Source organism: Ilyonectria robusta (assembly GCF_021365365.1).
Source record: "Ilyonectria robusta strain PMI_751 chromosome Unknown BGZ61scaffold_71, whole genome shotgun sequence".
Taxonomy (NCBI): Eukaryota; Fungi; Ascomycota; class Sordariomycetes; order Hypocreales; family Nectriaceae; genus Ilyonectria; species Ilyonectria robusta.
Window position 1 is genome coordinate 4,575 of NW_025764505.1, and position 16,543 is coordinate 21,117.

The 16,543-nt window shown below is 52.1% G+C and overlaps 6 protein-coding genes across 6 annotated transcripts; 3 read left to right on the plus strand and 3 right to left on the minus strand.

Annotated features, from left to right (window-relative positions):
• Nucleotides 1-2,019: 2,019 nt before the first annotated feature.
• On the plus strand, nucleotides 2,020-3,889 carry BGZ61DRAFT_574915 (uncharacterized protein; the record flags this gene model as incomplete). Its single annotated transcript, XM_046256174.1, has 4 exons — nucleotides 2,020-2,417; nucleotides 2,510-2,836; nucleotides 2,899-2,951; nucleotides 3,055-3,889. The coding sequence occupies 4 exons, from the start codon at nucleotides 2,020-2,022 to the stop codon at nucleotides 3,777-3,779; spliced, it is 1,503 nt and encodes a 500-aa protein (XP_046093968.1). The 3' UTR covers nucleotides 3,780-3,889.
• A 117-nt stretch (nucleotides 3,890-4,006) lies between these two features.
• BGZ61DRAFT_468215 (uncharacterized protein) lies at nucleotides 4,007-5,264 on the minus strand. The gene is made up of 2 exons (XM_046247860.1): nucleotides 4,379-5,264; nucleotides 4,007-4,323 (listed from the first exon to the last, which is right to left on the minus strand). Exons 1-2 carry the CDS (start codon nucleotides 5,164-5,166, stop codon nucleotides 4,044-4,046), a joined length of 1,068 nt encoding a protein of 355 aa, XP_046093969.1. The 5' UTR covers nucleotides 5,167-5,264; the 3' UTR covers nucleotides 4,007-4,043.
• Nucleotides 5,265-6,477: 1,213 nt separating this feature from the next.
• On the minus strand, nucleotides 6,478-9,277 carry BGZ61DRAFT_541699 (glycoside hydrolase superfamily; the record flags this gene model as incomplete). Its single annotated transcript, XM_046255076.1, has 5 exons — nucleotides 6,478-7,185; nucleotides 7,259-7,932; nucleotides 7,994-8,972; nucleotides 9,037-9,084; nucleotides 9,146-9,277. 5 exons carry the CDS (start codon nucleotides 9,275-9,277, stop codon nucleotides 6,478-6,480), a joined length of 2,541 nt encoding a protein of 846 aa, XP_046093970.1.
• A 1,234-nt stretch (nucleotides 9,278-10,511) lies between these two features.
• Nucleotides 10,512-11,531, plus strand: BGZ61DRAFT_374336 (glycoside hydrolase superfamily; the record flags this gene model as incomplete). The annotated part of the gene is made up of 1 exon (XM_046242327.1): nucleotides 10,512-11,531. The coding sequence occupies one exon, from the start codon at nucleotides 10,512-10,514 to the stop codon at nucleotides 11,529-11,531; it is 1,020 nt and encodes a 339-aa protein (XP_046093971.1).
• Nucleotides 11,532-12,162: 631 nt separating this feature from the next.
• BGZ61DRAFT_435436 (putative beta-glucosidase) lies at nucleotides 12,163-13,931 on the minus strand (the record flags this gene model as incomplete). Its single annotated transcript, XM_046243991.1, has 4 exons — nucleotides 12,163-12,395; nucleotides 12,453-12,946; nucleotides 13,020-13,306; nucleotides 13,383-13,931. The coding sequence occupies 4 exons, from the start codon at nucleotides 13,929-13,931 to the stop codon at nucleotides 12,265-12,267; spliced, it is 1,461 nt and encodes a 486-aa protein (XP_046093972.1). The 3' UTR covers nucleotides 12,163-12,264.
• Nucleotides 13,932-14,572: 641 nt separating this feature from the next.
• Nucleotides 14,573-16,498, plus strand: BGZ61DRAFT_308182 (uncharacterized protein; the record flags this gene model as incomplete). Its single annotated transcript, XM_046238768.1, has 4 exons — nucleotides 14,573-14,608; nucleotides 14,702-14,940; nucleotides 15,025-16,285; nucleotides 16,361-16,498. Coding segments are annotated over 4 exons (1,674 nt in total), but the record flags the coding sequence as incomplete, so codon positions are not given.
• Nucleotides 16,499-16,543: the final 45 nt, after the last annotated feature.

Sequence of the window (16,543 nt, forward strand, 5' to 3'; positions counted from 1 at the left end):
GGGTAAGTTAATAAGTTGGGTGTTATTTCTATCTCTTCCTGCTGCTAAACTAGTAAATAGTAGTATTTTAGAATATAAAAGTAGTAGAAAAAGAGGCTATTTTATAATAAGAAAAATATTAGTAAAGTTTAAGAGAATAAGTACTAAAAAAAGATATTACTCTTATAGACTTTTAAAATTTAGTTAGATTATAAATTTAATAGTATACTATTTCTATAATATAAAAAGTATTATTTAAATTAATAGTAAGACTTATAAAATAAGTATATATAAGTTAAGTAAAAAAATAGAAATACTTATCTCCCTTTTTAGCTATAGTAGTAGCAATAGTATTATTAAAGATATTAGCAGAGATAAGAATATTAATATAAATTAATAACTAATTAAGATTCTATGTATTACTATTAAGGCTAGTAGAAGGGCTTTATATAAGAAATTAGTAAATAAGTACCGGAGAAAAGACAGGAGTATAAGAAGAAAAGAAGAGTCTGATACTCACAGAGCATAAGTATTGCCATACTTAATATACTACTAGTAGCAGGCTGACAAAGTATCACCAAAACCACAGTCAATTGCTATAGTCTTAACGGGGAGACAGATCTCAGCTTCCCAGGGTAATAAGCACCTTCGCGCCAGTTTCCTGCGGTACGTATAAGTATCTCCTGAGCCCAATGCGGACGGCACCTGGCTCACGCGGTCCGATGCCCCACCCTGCGATCAACAATCTTCCGCCGTGCATCATCCCCTGCTTGTGGAAGGCATTTCGCCCGCCTGTCCCCGCTCGCGCTCGCGTTTTTCCCGCTGACACCGAGGTGTAACGATCTGCACTTCGCTTTACACCTAATAGCCCGTCTGGCCAAAAGGTAAGTCTATAATCACAATGCTTGCAATTACAGGTACAGATAACAGCTACTATATAGGGCTCAGTCCGCTGTGACACTGCACGAGCCGTAACACGAGGCCGAGGCCGAGACTAGGGCTGGCATTCAGGACGAGATATCTTTCCAAAAATCGTTCGTGCCATATCATCCTCAATGATGCGAGACGTCCTGAGGTCGAGCGCGAAAGCAGCAAAATGCTCGTCTAGCTAGCTAGAGGTGATGAGGCAATAGCATTGCGCATGAGCCGGGGTTTCTACCTTGCACAGCGACTGCAGACGGGCACCAGCCGGTCACATCCACGCTTCTGGGCGGAGCACGAGGAACTGCCCAACAGGTCTCTCTGGTGCGGTTGAAACTCGTTCAAAATTTCGTCAGCTGCGCTTTCCATGGTGCCAGTAACCTTGAAGCTAGTCCGACGCTACTCCGCCGCCAAGTCCCATCACTTGGTCGGGTTAGCGTCGGGCTAACTTAGTGCCATGCAGAGGCTATCCGGACTCGAGCTCCAGTAACAATCTACAAGTTTCGATACACATCAAGAATGGGCTGGGCCTCGGACTTAACTCGACGCCTTCGATCGGATTCTCCCCGTCGTGTCCAGCGTCGGCCAACGTCCCGGTGATTCCTGTTGTGGGCCCCGTAGCCGCTTAAAGTCTCAATTGGAGGACTCCATCGTGTTACGATCTGAACTGTTTATATCTATTATTTAGATTATATGATGTTCACTTCATACATTATTATACAGTATTTTTACTATGAACATATTAGAACAACATAGGGGATAAAAATGTAGCTTTGGTGTACGAGGGCAGGTTAAAATGAGGGTCCTTGGTGAGTGGGCCTCTCTAAGACCCGGACCTTGATGCTGCTCAACGTTCACGTTCCGGGCCCTTGAGTTCTGTTGCGCTTGGGGGAGTACCAGGCATTTGTGAACAGGAACCGGCGGCTCGGAAGGAATGCTCGGAAAGTCTTCTAGGAGAAAAGACGTCATAATCTGCTCTTCCGCTGCAGCCGGACAGGAATGGAGAATGGCCTATAAACGCCAGGTGAGTCGGAGCGTTTTGGAAAGGGGACTGCAACTCGTCCACCAGACACCAAAATACGACCTTCCCTTCCACACTCGATCCATCTGACAGCAAACATGATCTCCTGTAGTTTGCCCCTTGCCTGTCTTGCGGTTCTCATGCCAATAGGCCTGGTCCACGCTTCTTCGGTTTTATTCACCGGCGGCACAATCATTGCCTTTGACGACGCTACCAACGACCTTGATGTTATACGGAACGGCACCCTGCTAATCAACAATGACCGCATTGCCGGTATTTGGCCGGCGGATGAGAGACATACGGTTCCGGTCCCCTCAGACGTCGAAGTCATCGACGCAGCAGGCAAGATCCTCTCGCCAGGCTTCGTCGACACACACAGACATGGTTGGCAGACTCTGTATAAGACGCTAACATCCAACACCACAATTTCGGAGTACTTTGCCCGTTATGGCGAATATACTGCCGCTGGCCGCCTGGACGCGGAACAGGTGTATATGTCGCATTGACTGCTACGCCAAAAGTGGAATGAACACTCCGCTAATGCGTAGTGCAACTGAGGCCTATATACTGGATATGACAGTATATCAGTCAACTCGCAGGCTTATACGAGGGGCTGAACGCAGGTACGACTACATCACTGGACCACGCACATCACACTTGGTCGGACAAGACCTCATACGCAGGCCTCAACGCTAGTTTCGACAGCGGTGCGCGGGTGTTCTGGGCTCACGCCTTCCACGAAGTCATCAACTACACTATCTCGCAGCAGCTTGCTAACTTTCGGAATATCGCAAATGACGTCTCCTTTGAGAACACCACGGTCAGCCTTGGTGTCGCTTGTGACTTGTTTGACACCGTTGGTCTTGGCAGCTCTGTCGACCCTGCGTTGGTAACCGCCGTGTTCGACCTGGCCAAGTAGGTCACCCATTTTCAAGTAACTGAGTTTATCTAGAGCCATTGTGGTCTAACGAGCCTAGGGAAGTAAACGTCTCTGTTATTACCACGCATAGCAGTGGAGGGCCATATGGGCGTACCTTTTCAACTGCATCTCCACACGCTTCTGAAGACACGCTCAGATAACTAAACAAAACAACCCGCAGTTGATAATACCCCAGTAGCCTTGCACGCGCGAGATATGCTCAACACCAGAATTCCCGTCGTCTTCTCGCACGCCACACATATCGCCTACGAGGACGCTATACTATTGTGGAGCACAAACCAGCACATCTCCATTACACCCGAGACCGAAATGGCACTTGCCATTGGGTTTCCGCATAGTGCGTGGATTATGGACCAAGCCTCGCTCGGTGTTGATTCGCACGGCATGGTTTCTACAGATATTGTGACCCAAGCTCGTATGTGGCTACAGACAACGCGCCTCAGGATTAACGACCATTTGCTGGAGGAGTGGATTATTCCGTCCTCAACCCCTATGAGCGTCGTCCAGGCTTTCCTTCTCGCTACGCGCAACGGTGGCCTTGCTCTACGTCGCCCCGACCTTGGGGTCCTTAGTGTCGGCGCCAAGGCCGATGTTATTATTTGGGATGGTACCAGTCCTTCAATGCTCGGCTGGATTGACCCTGTCGCAGCCATCATCTTGCACTCCAATGTCGGCGACGTGGAGTATGTCCTCGTTGATGGGCGCTTCGTTAAGCGTGACTATAAGCTGGTTGCCAAGGGCTACGACAACGTCAAGTTGCGTTTCTTGGAAGCCGCGAGGCGAGTGCAAGATGACTGGCGCGAGTTCCCTTATCCGGAGAGGCAAGAATTCTTCACGACGGGCGCGAGGTTCCAAGATCCCGTTCAAGTCGATGTTGTGGCTGGAGACGGTACCGGATACGGTCGGTTGTACGTCTAAGAGCACTCTCCTTTGCTGGCGCTCATCCTGCAGTCGGCATACCGCCGCCGTCGGAGTCTGCAAATCTGCAGCGACTGCATGGTGTTGTACATCTTCCCATGGGATTGCGGTTTCCGGCAGCGCTTTCATGCTGCTAATGCGTTTCTTGCCGATACAACTTCAAGTAGTAAGATATTTACGGACAAGAAAAGAGAAAATCCCAATACATATAAAGGCTCTGCAAAAAGTATAAGAATAATTTGTAAATTACTTGCTATACTACTATTATACCCACTCAATAACAAACTCCATACTCTGACCTGGCCTGCATTTCGTACCCGGCGCCACTAGCATAACAACTGACCATATACCAGAGGCGCATCGTTGAAAGCCTTTGCCATCTTTGTTACAGCTCCAGTATCCTTCAGGACTACAGGGCGTGCCGGGGGTAACAACGCCAGTAGTGGCCCCAGTAGGTACTGACTGGGCTGTTGTCTTGCGAGTTGTGGACTTGAGGGTCGTCTCTACTGTTGACCCCGGAACGGTGACAAACACACCGCCAGGCCTACAGTCATTCATATTAGGACAGTCCACCACGGCATTTTGAGGCATTCACGTACTTTGAGGTGGTTTTTATCGGAACTTTCGTTGTTGATGAAGCTGTCTTGCTTGTCGTCGTAGTCTTCTTGGTCGTCAAAGTCTGCCCGGTGGTAGTGGTAGTAATCTGAGCTCCAGGGCCAGCTGCACACTGGCCAACCGGAGGCCCAGTTTTGGAAGAGGTCAAATCGACATTAGGCCCGGGGTTGGGAAACATGACGTCTACCATCTCTGTAGTTCCGCAGCCGTTTCCGACATTGGCGATAAATATGGTAGGGCGCTTGCTGAGAGGTGTCGAGAGCGTCCCACTTCCAGCCTTGACGGTTATGGCAGCACAGTTCATGTACATTTCGCGGTTACCAATCCTGTTGAACCAAGTCCAAGCAAAGAGGGCCACGCCGGCGGGGGTGTCGACTGGCAGGGTGAATCTGAAAGACGCCGAGGGCGAAAGAGGACAGTTGCCGATATAGGACTGGATAACGATCCACGATTTGCCCTTATCAAAAGAAAGAGACGCCTGGCAACTACCACCGCCATGGTCTGCACCGCCAGCGATGGTCATGTTGTACTGTTGACCAGCTTGCCAAGTCACGGTGGGTGCACCAGCCGCAGTGCCCAAGAGAGACTGGTAGCCTTTGCAGGGAAAGTTACTTCCATCAGCCGCAAGGGGAGACGTCATGCTGTAGTCGATGTCTGACCCTGCATAGGGATTGTACTTGCTCTTGAAAGGAGCCGGATATGTCATCTCCATATGCGCTTGAGCTAGACCAGTCAGTCCCAGTGCCGCAGCGAGAGCGTTGAAAGGTTTCATGTTGTTGCAGAAGCAGAGAATAGAGTATTTCCGTATAAAAGAATAACGAGAAGTTTCTGAGAGCTGTGTGTTTAGCTTACAGTTAGCCTGAATTGCCATGTAGGGTAATGCAAGATCGACAGCCGGCGTGTCTCTTTATTAGTCTTTATACGCGTCCCATCATCCATGGCCTCTGTTTCCCGTCTGTCAATGAACGAATCGTGTCTCGGAACTAGATAGGATTGTGGGTTCACTAGCGGCGTCAATGCAATGTATTGAGAGCTAGAACGTGTTCATTAGAACGCGTTCGTTGTGGGGATGTTTCAGAAACGCCAAGTTGGCCCCATCGACCAGACACGAAAAAATGACAAATTCTCGTCCCAGCCACAAGATGGATCGAATAAGCGGGATAAAGATGGAAGGCCAATTGGGAAGCGATCACGGGGGCGAAACCGTGATGGCATCTTGAATACGGACGGTCCTAGCTAGATATGAGACAGTGGCTGGCGTCAATGTCTGCGAAGGCTGAAAATGCCACTGGATGGCAATGAATGCTTCTCTTGTCCTTCAATCTGGTCAACAGGCATAGTAAAGCTTAGTAATTATGTTTCCAACCTTCACTCTCTGCTCGTTTTTTTTTAAGGTATGGATTCGCCAGCCATCTTGACCATACATTACTAACTTCAAAAGAATCAGGTGGCTCAGATGCAAGGGATACGTCGAAGCCCGCTTCTTCTCCCTGAACAATCCCATTATGGACTATGTGCGATTAGCCGTTACGCACCATTCTGAGGCAGCCGAGCTAGTTACTACAAGAGACAATGCCACGCGTCGCAGAAAATGACATGCTATAATAGTTATTTTTGAGAGTAACATTCCTCGCTCCCATATGTTCGCCAAGGGTGAGGATATTATATCAGCGTGCCGGGTTCTGTCCGATTTCGTATTTACTGCAGTTTCGTCACTGGCAATTACGAATCCACTCAAAGACGCGATACACAGTATATAAGCGGGATAAGTAATCGTGTTTACAGGCACCGCCCCGTCGTTCAGCGTTGTTGCCGCTGTCCGGGTGCTGACGCACGACTCGAACAGCAGCCACGATTAACACGCCCCGAGTTGGAGGCACCTCCACCCAGTCCTGTCACTTCATTGCAACCTCACCTCGTCTCACCTGGGCCAGGCAGGAGGGATAGATCTCCGGAGCTTTGGGATTGCTTACGAGAAAACGAGCCTGTTCGTCATACAGCTTCTAAAGATTCATCGCAGACGTCTTCAGTGTCACTTATATATTGCGATCGCGATGCACGATCCGGTCTACTTGCTTGTGTTCTACACACCAGTCCAGTAGACGTCCGCCTCCAACTCAAAGACCTTTTGTAGAACTTCTGCACTGGGATCCGCGCTCCGAGAAACGATGATCTTGAATGCCCCCTTCTCAGCGTGCCACATCTTTTTCCATTCGTTCCAATACGACAAGGCGTACTTGTCCAGGCTGATCTTGACCGATGTTGTCTCGCCCTTCTTCAACCATACCTTGGCGAAGCCCTTGAGCTCCTTACGAGGTCTCAGAGCCTTGCAGTCCACGTCCGAGACATAAATCTGGACGATCTCGTGGCTGTCCCTCTCTCCCGTGTTGGCGAGATCGACAGACACTTCGAATGACTGATCGCCCTTGCTGCCCAGCGTGACCTTCTCGGGGACCCTCAAGTTTGAGTACTCAAATGTCGTATAGGAAAGCCCGTGTCCAAAGTAGAAGAGCGGGTCGTTTCTGAGCTTCTCGTAGTACCGGTAGCCGATAAACACACCTTCTCCGTAGTACATCTCGCGTAGCCCTTTGCCCCAGCTCAGGAAGGCCGGCGTATCTTCAATTCGACGAGGGAACGTAACGGAAAGACGACCGCTCGGACTGTGGCGACCAAACAGAACATCGGCGATGGCGTTACCCGTCTCTTGGCCGCCGAACCAGGCATGCACGAGGGTAGGCACATCCGCTACCCAGGGCATGGTCACGGGGCAACCGGACTGGCTCACGATGATCTGATGACGAATTAGCAATGTTGTGTTGATGGGCTCAACGAGGGCTTCGATGAGGGCGGCTAAATTGACTCACGGTTCTTGGGTTGGCCTCCATGACCTTTGTAATTAGTTCGTTGATACCAGGAGGTAGCTCCAGGTCAACTCGATCCAGGGCCTCGCACTCGTAGTCGGAGTTCAACCCGGCGATGACGATCGGGACATCGACCTGCTTGGCTAGCTCGATGGCCTCCGTAAGTGCCACGGCGGGGTCGATCTTCTCGCAGCAACCGATCCGTACTCCGCCGGCGTTCTGCGCCCCGTACCCCGGACGGATTGATTCATTCTTCAATAGAACGGAAATGCGGTATGACCTCCCTTCCTCGGCTTCCAAGTCAGCAATAACCTCCATACTGGCTTGGTTGAACATTGCTGTTTGGAGCGTCTTCTCGGGTTGGCTGGTCCATAGATCGATTGCCTCCCTGTCGTCAATGTAGAGACGAGCTTTGCCCATCACGCAGAGACCTAGCTGCATGGTGGCTGTCTCCGTTGCCGTGTACGTCGTGTTGACGCGAAGCCAGTATGCGTCGGGGACGCCTGCTGGGACGTCATCTGCAAAGTACATCTGGGCCTCGGTTGTTTTCGTGGTATGGACAGCCTTGGGCGCAGGGTCGGCCTCCGGGTCCTCGGCATACCAAAAGAGCTCATAGCCGGCATCACTTTTGCCAGGAACACTGACGTTCTCAGTCAGGAGTGGTGTGAAAAGGTGGGCTGTGTGGACACGACGGTTAGCCCGAAGAGTGGTGGAACTGATTTGGCTGATGTGACTTACAGTAGCATCCAATTGCCGTCTTGACGCGTTCGAGGCCAACAACGTCTTGGATAGCTTGTAGAGGCTTACTTATGTAGTAAGGAACAAGATCAGCCGACCCGCCGCCACTCACGGCTGGGTTCCTGATAGCAGGACCAATAAGGCCATACGTCTGGTCCGCCAGAGGGTCGAGCGGCAATACGCCCTTGTCGTTCTTGAGAAGAACGATGGAGCTTCGGGCGGCTTCGCGGCAGATCTCTCGCTTCTCAGGAGTATCACCAGACTGGCTGTCGGCGCCTTTGGGGGTGTTCTCGAGTGCCGGCCTGACCTTATTCACCAGGTTGAGGACGTTGCGGACTCGCTCATCAATGGTTTCCATCTTGACCTTTTGACAGAGCAATGCGAGCTCCAGGCGCTCGCCTCTCCATCGCGTCGGACCGGGCATTTCTAGGTCCAGACCAGCGTTGACGGATTCTGTGGTACTGCAGGTGCCACCCCAGTCGCTCATTACCAAGCCATCCCAGCCCCATTCCTTACGCAGCAGCTGGGTATTGAGCCAGGGATCCTCAAATGTGTGAACGCCATTGATGCGGTGGTATGAGCTCATGAACGACCATGGGTTTGAGTGCTTGACGGCCAGCTGGAAGGGCAACAGATGGGTCTCTCTGAGCGTCCTCTCAGAGACGCGGAGGTCATCTTCCAAAGACATAGAAGACTGGTCATGTGCGGCATAGTGCTTGATGGAAGCAGCGACGCCGCCTCCTTGGACGCCGTTGATATACGCCGAACCCATGAGGCCACTGAGGATAGGATCTTCGCCGAAGGCTTCGAATCCTCGGCCAATTAGGGGGGAGCGTTGCAGGCAGACGGTAGGTGCGAGCAGAACCTGGCAGCCCTTCTCCTTGGCTTCAATGGCTAGTAGATGGCCGACGGATCGCATCAGCTGGGTATCAAAGGTTGCGCCCATGGCAGTCGCCGAGGGAAGCAGGATGCCTCGGGGCTGTTCCGTTGTCATGGTCAGCCAATCCGAAAAGCAGACATTAAGTAAAGAGCAGTTGACTCACGCCATTGAAAAAGGATGTGCCCCGCGCGCCATGCGGTCCATCTGTTGTCTGTCGTATTGAAGTCAATATGCAGTTCGATGTTCGGCGTTGACTCAACCCCATGACATACTGTGATGGAGGGAATACCCAATCGCTCCACAGCGTGAGTCCCCCAGGTATCTTTCCCTGATAGAAGCGCAATCTTCTCATTTAAAGTGAGGTTGGACAGAACATGCTCGACATCCAAGGAAGAAGAAGACATATTCGGCAGCGGTGAAAACGGGGAAGTTGTGGTCAGCTTCAATCATGAATGGGGGGTATGTGATGAGAAAGGGAAGACCATGTTAAAAGACGTGACGATGTGCTCCTTTAAATCTGCCCCGAAGCATGGAGCGGGAAAAGATGCGGGGTCTGCTGCTGGAGGAGCCGTGAGGTAATACATTCACAATGTGACGTTGGCTGGCGTGAGTGGACCGCGTCGACAGTTTCTCATCGAGAACACGTGCCCCGCGACAGGGGGATGTTCTCCTTATGCGCTCTGTCCGGTATTTGCCCGCAATTGACGCACTTGAGGGAATGGCTTTGGATGGAATTCCAAGAACCGCGGGCGTTAGATCTAGGCATCAAGGGGCGGGACACTAGAAACACCCCATTTCACGTGGCCGACATTATACTGTTACCAGTGCTTTTGGAGCTGCGACGTAGAAATTGGCCATATGTCCAGTGGAGCGAACGGTGCCATAGTAAGAGTTCCCATTCGGATAATTAGGAGCATTGGGCCCGGACAATTCACATCTCGGTCAAATGCCTCTAAGCAGCAATTGAGGGGAGAGCCGCCCATGGAGAGCGCCTCCGACCTAGCACAATCCGGTTTTGGCCAACCTACTAGTTTTCAGCTTCGAGAGGGTCATCAAATCCCACTGTCCATCCATCCCCGCCATGATTGACGCACTTAACCGCATTGCCCCATGCACCATGGGGTGGAGCTGAGAGGGAACGAGGTACGAGCCACCGGAACGAGCGTTGAACGAGCAATGGTCCCAAAGAACAAGCAATCCCGAGCGGGTAAAGATGTTTTACACAAGGGTTGTGACACCCATGCCATCACTCAACACGACATCACCAGCATCATGATAGGCGTTTCCTCAAGAAATGATCGAACTCGAAAAGGCACTCGATTGAAATATTGAGACAGTATCAAATTGGACAATGGAACCCAAGGGGTGGGTGCACCTACGTGACTATTGGTGTTCGTCGAAGTGACGATCGACGAAGCTCTTGGCTCGTCCTACCACAGCCTCAATCTTCGTCACCGTCTTGTCAAGTTCTTGGACGCGCGGGGCCTGTGTCGACTAATGCCAATGTTTGCCCGAACGCCATCAGACATACATATATAAGGAATCTCGTGGCCGCTGTTACGATATCCAGAAACACACAATACAACTCCCGCTCACACCTTTCGACATAGCCACCAAACGCATATACTCTTCGTAACCATGTCTCCCTTTGGCATCAAGTCTCTCTTCGTTGGCCTCTTGGCCACCAATGCAGTCCAAGGTGCTGTCTGCAACACCACTACGCCACTGAGGGTAGAAGCCGCCAAAAAGGACATCCTCATCGGCTCCGGGGCGATCAACCCATCCTACCTCGACGACCCTCAGTTCGCGGCCACCCTAGCCACGCAGTTCAACAGCCTGTCGCCCGAGAATGAGATGAAATGGAACTTTATCAACCCAACTATTGGAAACTACAACTGGCCGCTCCTCGACTGCCTTGTCGACTTTGCCGAAGCGAACGACATGGTGGTCAAAGGCCACGGCCTGATCTCAAGCTGCTGCAATCCAGATTACGTCACGGAAATCACCGATCCGGATGCCCTCCGCGCGGCCATGATGGAGCATTTTGAAGCCCTCATGCACCGCTATCGTGGAAAGATAGACCGCTGGGACGTCGTCACTGAAGGCATGATGACAATGGGCGGCGGTCTCAATCCGGAAGTCCACTTTTTCAAGGTCCTCGGAGCTGGCTACATGGCCGAAGCCTTCCGTATCGCCCACGCCGCCGACCCGAACGCCAAGCTCTTCATCAACGAGAATCTGGTCGAGACGATCCCCACCAAGCGCCAGGAGCTCTACGAGATCGTCTCCGGCCTCGTGGCAGACGGCGTGCCCATTCACGGCGTCGCGCTGCAGATGCACCTTACCGAGGTTGGTCCTGAGCCGGGCGTGATTCGGGACATGGTCGACTCGTACGCGAGCCTCGGGCTTGAGGTTACGGTTGCCGAGATGGACGTCCACTCACTCAACACCACCCTCGTGACGGAGATTTACGGGTCGGTCGTGGAGGAAATCCTGGAGTCGGGCATTACCGATCTCAGCTTCTGGGGCTTCACGGATAAGCATGCCTTCACGTGGGTCGAGGGCGCGAAGCCGTTGATGTTCGACGAGGAGTACAAGCCCAAGGGGGCTTTCTTCGCCACGCACGCCGCTCTGGCCGACTTCGTCAACAAGCCGTGAATGCTACGAGAGTAATGATTATTCGAGCATGGCGAGGAAAATGTGGAAGACGAGAGAGTCAGCTGGTAGCTCAGGGGTTATTGAGGTTGGGTAGCTTGAAACAGGTACCATGGGGAGTGGTGCGAGTGACTTGGCTTCATGAAAACAATTTGGCTAGTTGAAGCCTGGAGCTCCAGAGAGCATGAAAACAATCAAGCATTGCTCATGTCTCAATCAAAGGTCCGATTTCAGTCCCAAGATTGCCGTAGCAGATGAATGCCATCCTTTGTAGAGGAGATTTAAGGTGTCTTCGTTTCAATGAACAAACACACACGAAGGACAAGAGCTGCTGAGATCATGTCGAGGCCAGGGAGATCCCATATGGGAGTCGCCGCCGTCTCCTATGGTCCTGATCGGACAGAGAACGCCCGTCTGACTTCATAATGTGCTTCCGCGTTTCCGTAAGCTCGGAGCATACTGTGATCAACGGCAGAAAAGGAGGGAGAATTCCATACTATTAGTGGCTTGATCGAGTCGAGGTTGCTGGGTTGCAACAGTAATTGTCAGCAGGCATCGCCTACTGAATTGCCGTCAAAGTTGGGAAAGAACTAGAAGCATACGCAGGTCGAGTTCTGACGGTAAACAAGCTTTAATTTCAGTTATATTTCATTTAAATAGCGGCGGTTGATCTTCTACGTCACCACGGAATTCCAGTCCCAATTCGAAAGAGCCCGTCTCTTCGATTCTCATTTTCCTACAATGAAGCCTGTGTCCTTTGCTTGATCATGTCCTGAATCATTAAAGCCGACTGCTTCGGCGTTCTCTCTAGCGTCTCGCAATCTGTGAAAGTCACACCAAATCGGATATCGTACCCGGAGAACCACTCTACAAACCGTGTCAGTCCTGGAGTCACGAGCGCATTATCTAGTTGAAGGACCTTACCAAAGTTATCAAGCAACGACCAGGCGAAATACCCAGCTACTTCTGCACCATCCTGCCTCGCCTGAACAAGAGCGTCCAAATGTTCTGAGAAGTATCGCTGACGGTAGTCATCCTTGACGGACTCATTACGGGTCATTGTATCTTCACCAGGGCAGGGACATCCATTCTCGGTGATGTAGATGGTTTTCCCATACCTTTTATAGGCCCTGACGAGGTGCTTCTGGAAGCAGGAGGGGGCAGACCGGAGCCAGAAAACGCCGCTTGGGTCGCCAATGGACACACCGTTCTTATTCTCCTGGAGCTCGTCTAGATTGCCGATAAAATCTGTGTCCGGAGCAGGGGTGGTACGGTGACGACCAAACTGGGCAGTGTAATAGTTCATGCCGTAGAAGTCAAGATCTGCCTCGCGCAGGAGTGCAATTTCCGCATCCGTGAGACGCGGGAGTCGTTCCCCAAGCTGGTCACGCATGACCTTGGGATAATCCTGGGCAAGGCTAGGGTGAAATCGCACGGTCAGTGGGTGTATCTAAGGCGGCGACAACCTACCCCTGACTGAGGGAGACTCACAACATGGGATTGGCAAACCAGCCAATGCAGAATTCCATCCTCGTCTCGGCTGCATCGTGGTCTTTGGGCTCATTGGAGTCCCATGCCTCAAAATAGTCACCACTCAAGGACACTCCGATCTGCCCTCCGTTCTTAGGCTTGAACTCCTTGTTGTACAAGCTTGCCGCTCTCGCGTGCGCCATAATGAGGCTCTTGCCGGCAATCCAAGGCTCTGTGGTCGAGTCGCCCTCGGCACAGTCCTTGTTGGTACTGCTTCGCCCAGGAGCATCGATACCAGTGGAGTAGCCCTGCCAATATTGCGTCAGCTTTTCATTTGTGAAGTGTCTCCCAGCCTTAGTATCGGCAGCATGCGTTTTCACTCACACGAATCGCGCAGACCCACGGCTCATTTAACGTGATCCAGTTCTTCACTCGGTCTCCGAACCTCTCATAACACACCCTCGCATATCTTTCGAAATCTTTCTGTGACTCCTCAAGGTCGAGCCAGCCTCCGTATCGGTCATGCAGCGCCTGGGGTAGGTCCCAGTGATAGAGGGTCAGCCAAGGCGTAATGCCCCGAGCGATGAGCCCGTCGATGAGTTTATCGTAAAAAACAAGGCCTTCCTCATTAACAGGGTCATCACGCCCGCCGAGGGGAATAACGCGCGACCATGCAAGAGAGAACCGATACGCCTTTGCACCGAATTTGGTGAGGAGGTCCAGATCCTCCTCGTATCGATGATAATGGTCGCAAGCAACATCGCCGGTTCCTCCGCTGGTCCGGGAGGGCTGTATATGAGTGAAGGTATCCCAGATGCAGGGACCACGCCCTCCCTCGTCGATGCCACCTTCGATCTGGTAGGCTGCGGTTGCGAACCCCCACTCGAAGTTCGGTGGAAGCGCCTGAGATGTGGTGGCTGATTGGGGAGACATGATATCAGTGTACGACTCCATCCAGCGTCGATAGTCTCAGTAAGGCAAATGCGGGGAAAAGGTTTGAGGTCGTCGATTGTCTCAGGGAACCATTACCATTTCCCGGTTAAGCAAATTGAACTTGACTGACCCGGAATATATACCATTGCATCTCATGACGATGTTGAGATGGACCGCCCTGTTGCGTCACTTTCACTTGACAAGAAGCTTCTAAAAATCCACCTTGCCAATGTCGGGCACAATTGACCGAAGAGTTGCCAATGAATGGTGAACCGGACAAATGATCGGATAGTAGGTGCCGGGGAACGAAGAACGAAGAGAACTCGTTTACACCGTATCGGAGCTCGTTCATGATGATGGGAACGAGGTTCCCTTCCCTCTTCTGGAGTAGCGGCGTGAGGGGCTGGAGGGGCTAATTCAGCGGTGGCGAATTAGGGGATTTAGCCGGAATCCGTCTGCAGATCCAACTACAGTAAAGTTCCCTAGACCTAGACCTAGACGTGGACGTGATAATAAAAGACGAGACACGCCTCTAATTGCCCGACTGGCAACATCCGCACTCCACCAACAGACAGATACCATCTTTCACCCGGATGAATTCGCCCGAGATAACCCGGCAGTCCGGGGTGCAGCTTCCAAGGCAAGCCTGCAAGCTCTGTCGCCGCCGCAAAATCAAGGTCCGCAACATACCTGCAGCCCAGTAGATGCTGGAAGAGAATTGAGGCGGGAGCAAGGCCGACATGTTTTGCTGACGAGATTGCGTCGCCAAGTGTGACAGCCTGCCGACATGTAGCAACTGCCTCACGTCTCAGGCGCCGTGTATATACGCGCTTCCGAGGAAACGAGGCCCTAAGCCGCGCAGATGGCGGGAACATAACGGAATAGAGTCTCATGGCTCCATGTCGCCGGCCTCCAGCTCATCTATAGGAGCCGAAAGTAGTCCAGCACCGGTCCCTGACATATCTGAAGATCCTCAGACCGATCCTCAGACCGATCCTCAGACCTGCGTGTTCCCGCCATCCGCCAGCACCAGCCCACTTCACAGCGGCGTCATCGCCGTGACGTCGAATTTGTTGTTTGAAACGCCAACAAGTCAAACCGAAAGCGCTGTGACGATCCATCTCAGGCTTCTGTCCGGATTGCTCGAGGCTGTTCCGTCCGTGTCGGGAGCAGATGTCGCGAACAGCTGCATCTACTTGTACACCCGATACGTTTTCGGAGCATTCCCGTTGTGCCACGAGGCTACACTTCGGGCCACCGTCAGTCGATTCTTCATCCCGCTTCTGGATGCAGGAGATCGAGATCACACTGAGAGCCGAGGACCCATCACGCTATGCTTTGCCGCCGACAGCGAGCGGGAGAGAATCGGCGCTCTCCGGAGGCTGACGCTTCTCACGGCACTTTGCGCTGCCGTAGCATACGTCGTGCCTGAGACTCTCATGGCGGACAAGCAAGTCGTGGCCCCCCTCTTCCTCCGAGCTTCGCGAGAAACATTCAAGATCTTCGAAGACTATGATCTCGAATACCCAGACTCAAGCTCTCTCGGCATCAGGCACTTCTTTTCATCGGCCATTCAGAGCGCCACTGGGATATACGGAGCGGCATTTCATATGCTTAACCAGGCAGGCCTTATTGCCATGAAAATGCATCTTTACGACGAGAGTTCGCTTGAAGGACTTGATCCAATTGAAGAGAAGCTTCTTCGAAATACATTCTGGCAGCTATACGTCTGCGACCAGACAGCCCTGATAATGAAGGGCCGCCCAGTGACGATCCACGAGTCGCTGTTCGAGACCGAGTTTACCATCAAGACACAATCTAGGTGCTCTGTTCCGTTATTGATTCACCCCGAGCGCTCCCAGGGCGCCAGATTGGAAGATTCCCTGGCAGAGGGATTCCACGTCATCTGTCGGCTATGGACCATGGCCGCTCATGTCATCCACAGCATGGAGTTGCTGTCGAAAAAAAGGACCCTGGACAAATTTCTCGACGCCCAAGATCGCTACGAGGCCGTTGCGCGACTTTCGCGTACGTACTTTGAGGTCATCACACTCACGAGCGATCCTTCCGACTCTGCTGGGCTGCCCGAGAAGTCATCACCAAGCCCTGGTCGGGAGGCAGATCAGCACTTGCTCGATATGCTACAACGCCAGCGGACCAGCTGCCTCATCAGTCTTCACACCATCAAGGTTCACGTGCTACATTCTGCGGTTCGGTGTGGAATGCCGGACGTGCTGGGCTTGAGTTCGGAACCGCTCAGTCTCGTCATGAAGCAGATTGAAGTGGCCCAAGAGTTTCTGTACGTTCTCGAAAGCGTCCCGTTTATACATCTCCAGACAGAGGGAGAGCATTGTGTAAGTGCAAACTTCCCCGTGCACATGCCTCGCCCGAGGTTGTTCCAATTGCTTACAGAGACTTCGTTACATCAGTCTGAGAAAATGAGAAAAGTTGGTAGCCTACTCCTCGAGATAGCCGAGGGAGCCACGGTAGATGTGGTCAAGACACGGGCGAGTCATTGTACCATGCGCCTGGTGAATTTGCTGGCTCGCCTGGACTCGAAAGCATCGGATATGTTGGAGCAACAACACATGAACTTTTGATGGGCAATGGAA

Coding starts and splice junctions, on each gene's coding strand:
- BGZ61DRAFT_468215 (XM_046247860.1), bottom strand. CDS start 5,166: ATGAAACCTTTCAACGCTCTCGCTGCGGCACTGGGACTGACTGGTCTA. Junction 4,324..4,378: donor CCGATAAAAACCACCTCAAA/GTACGTGAATGC, acceptor GAATGACTGTAG/GCCTGGCGGTGTGTTTGTCA.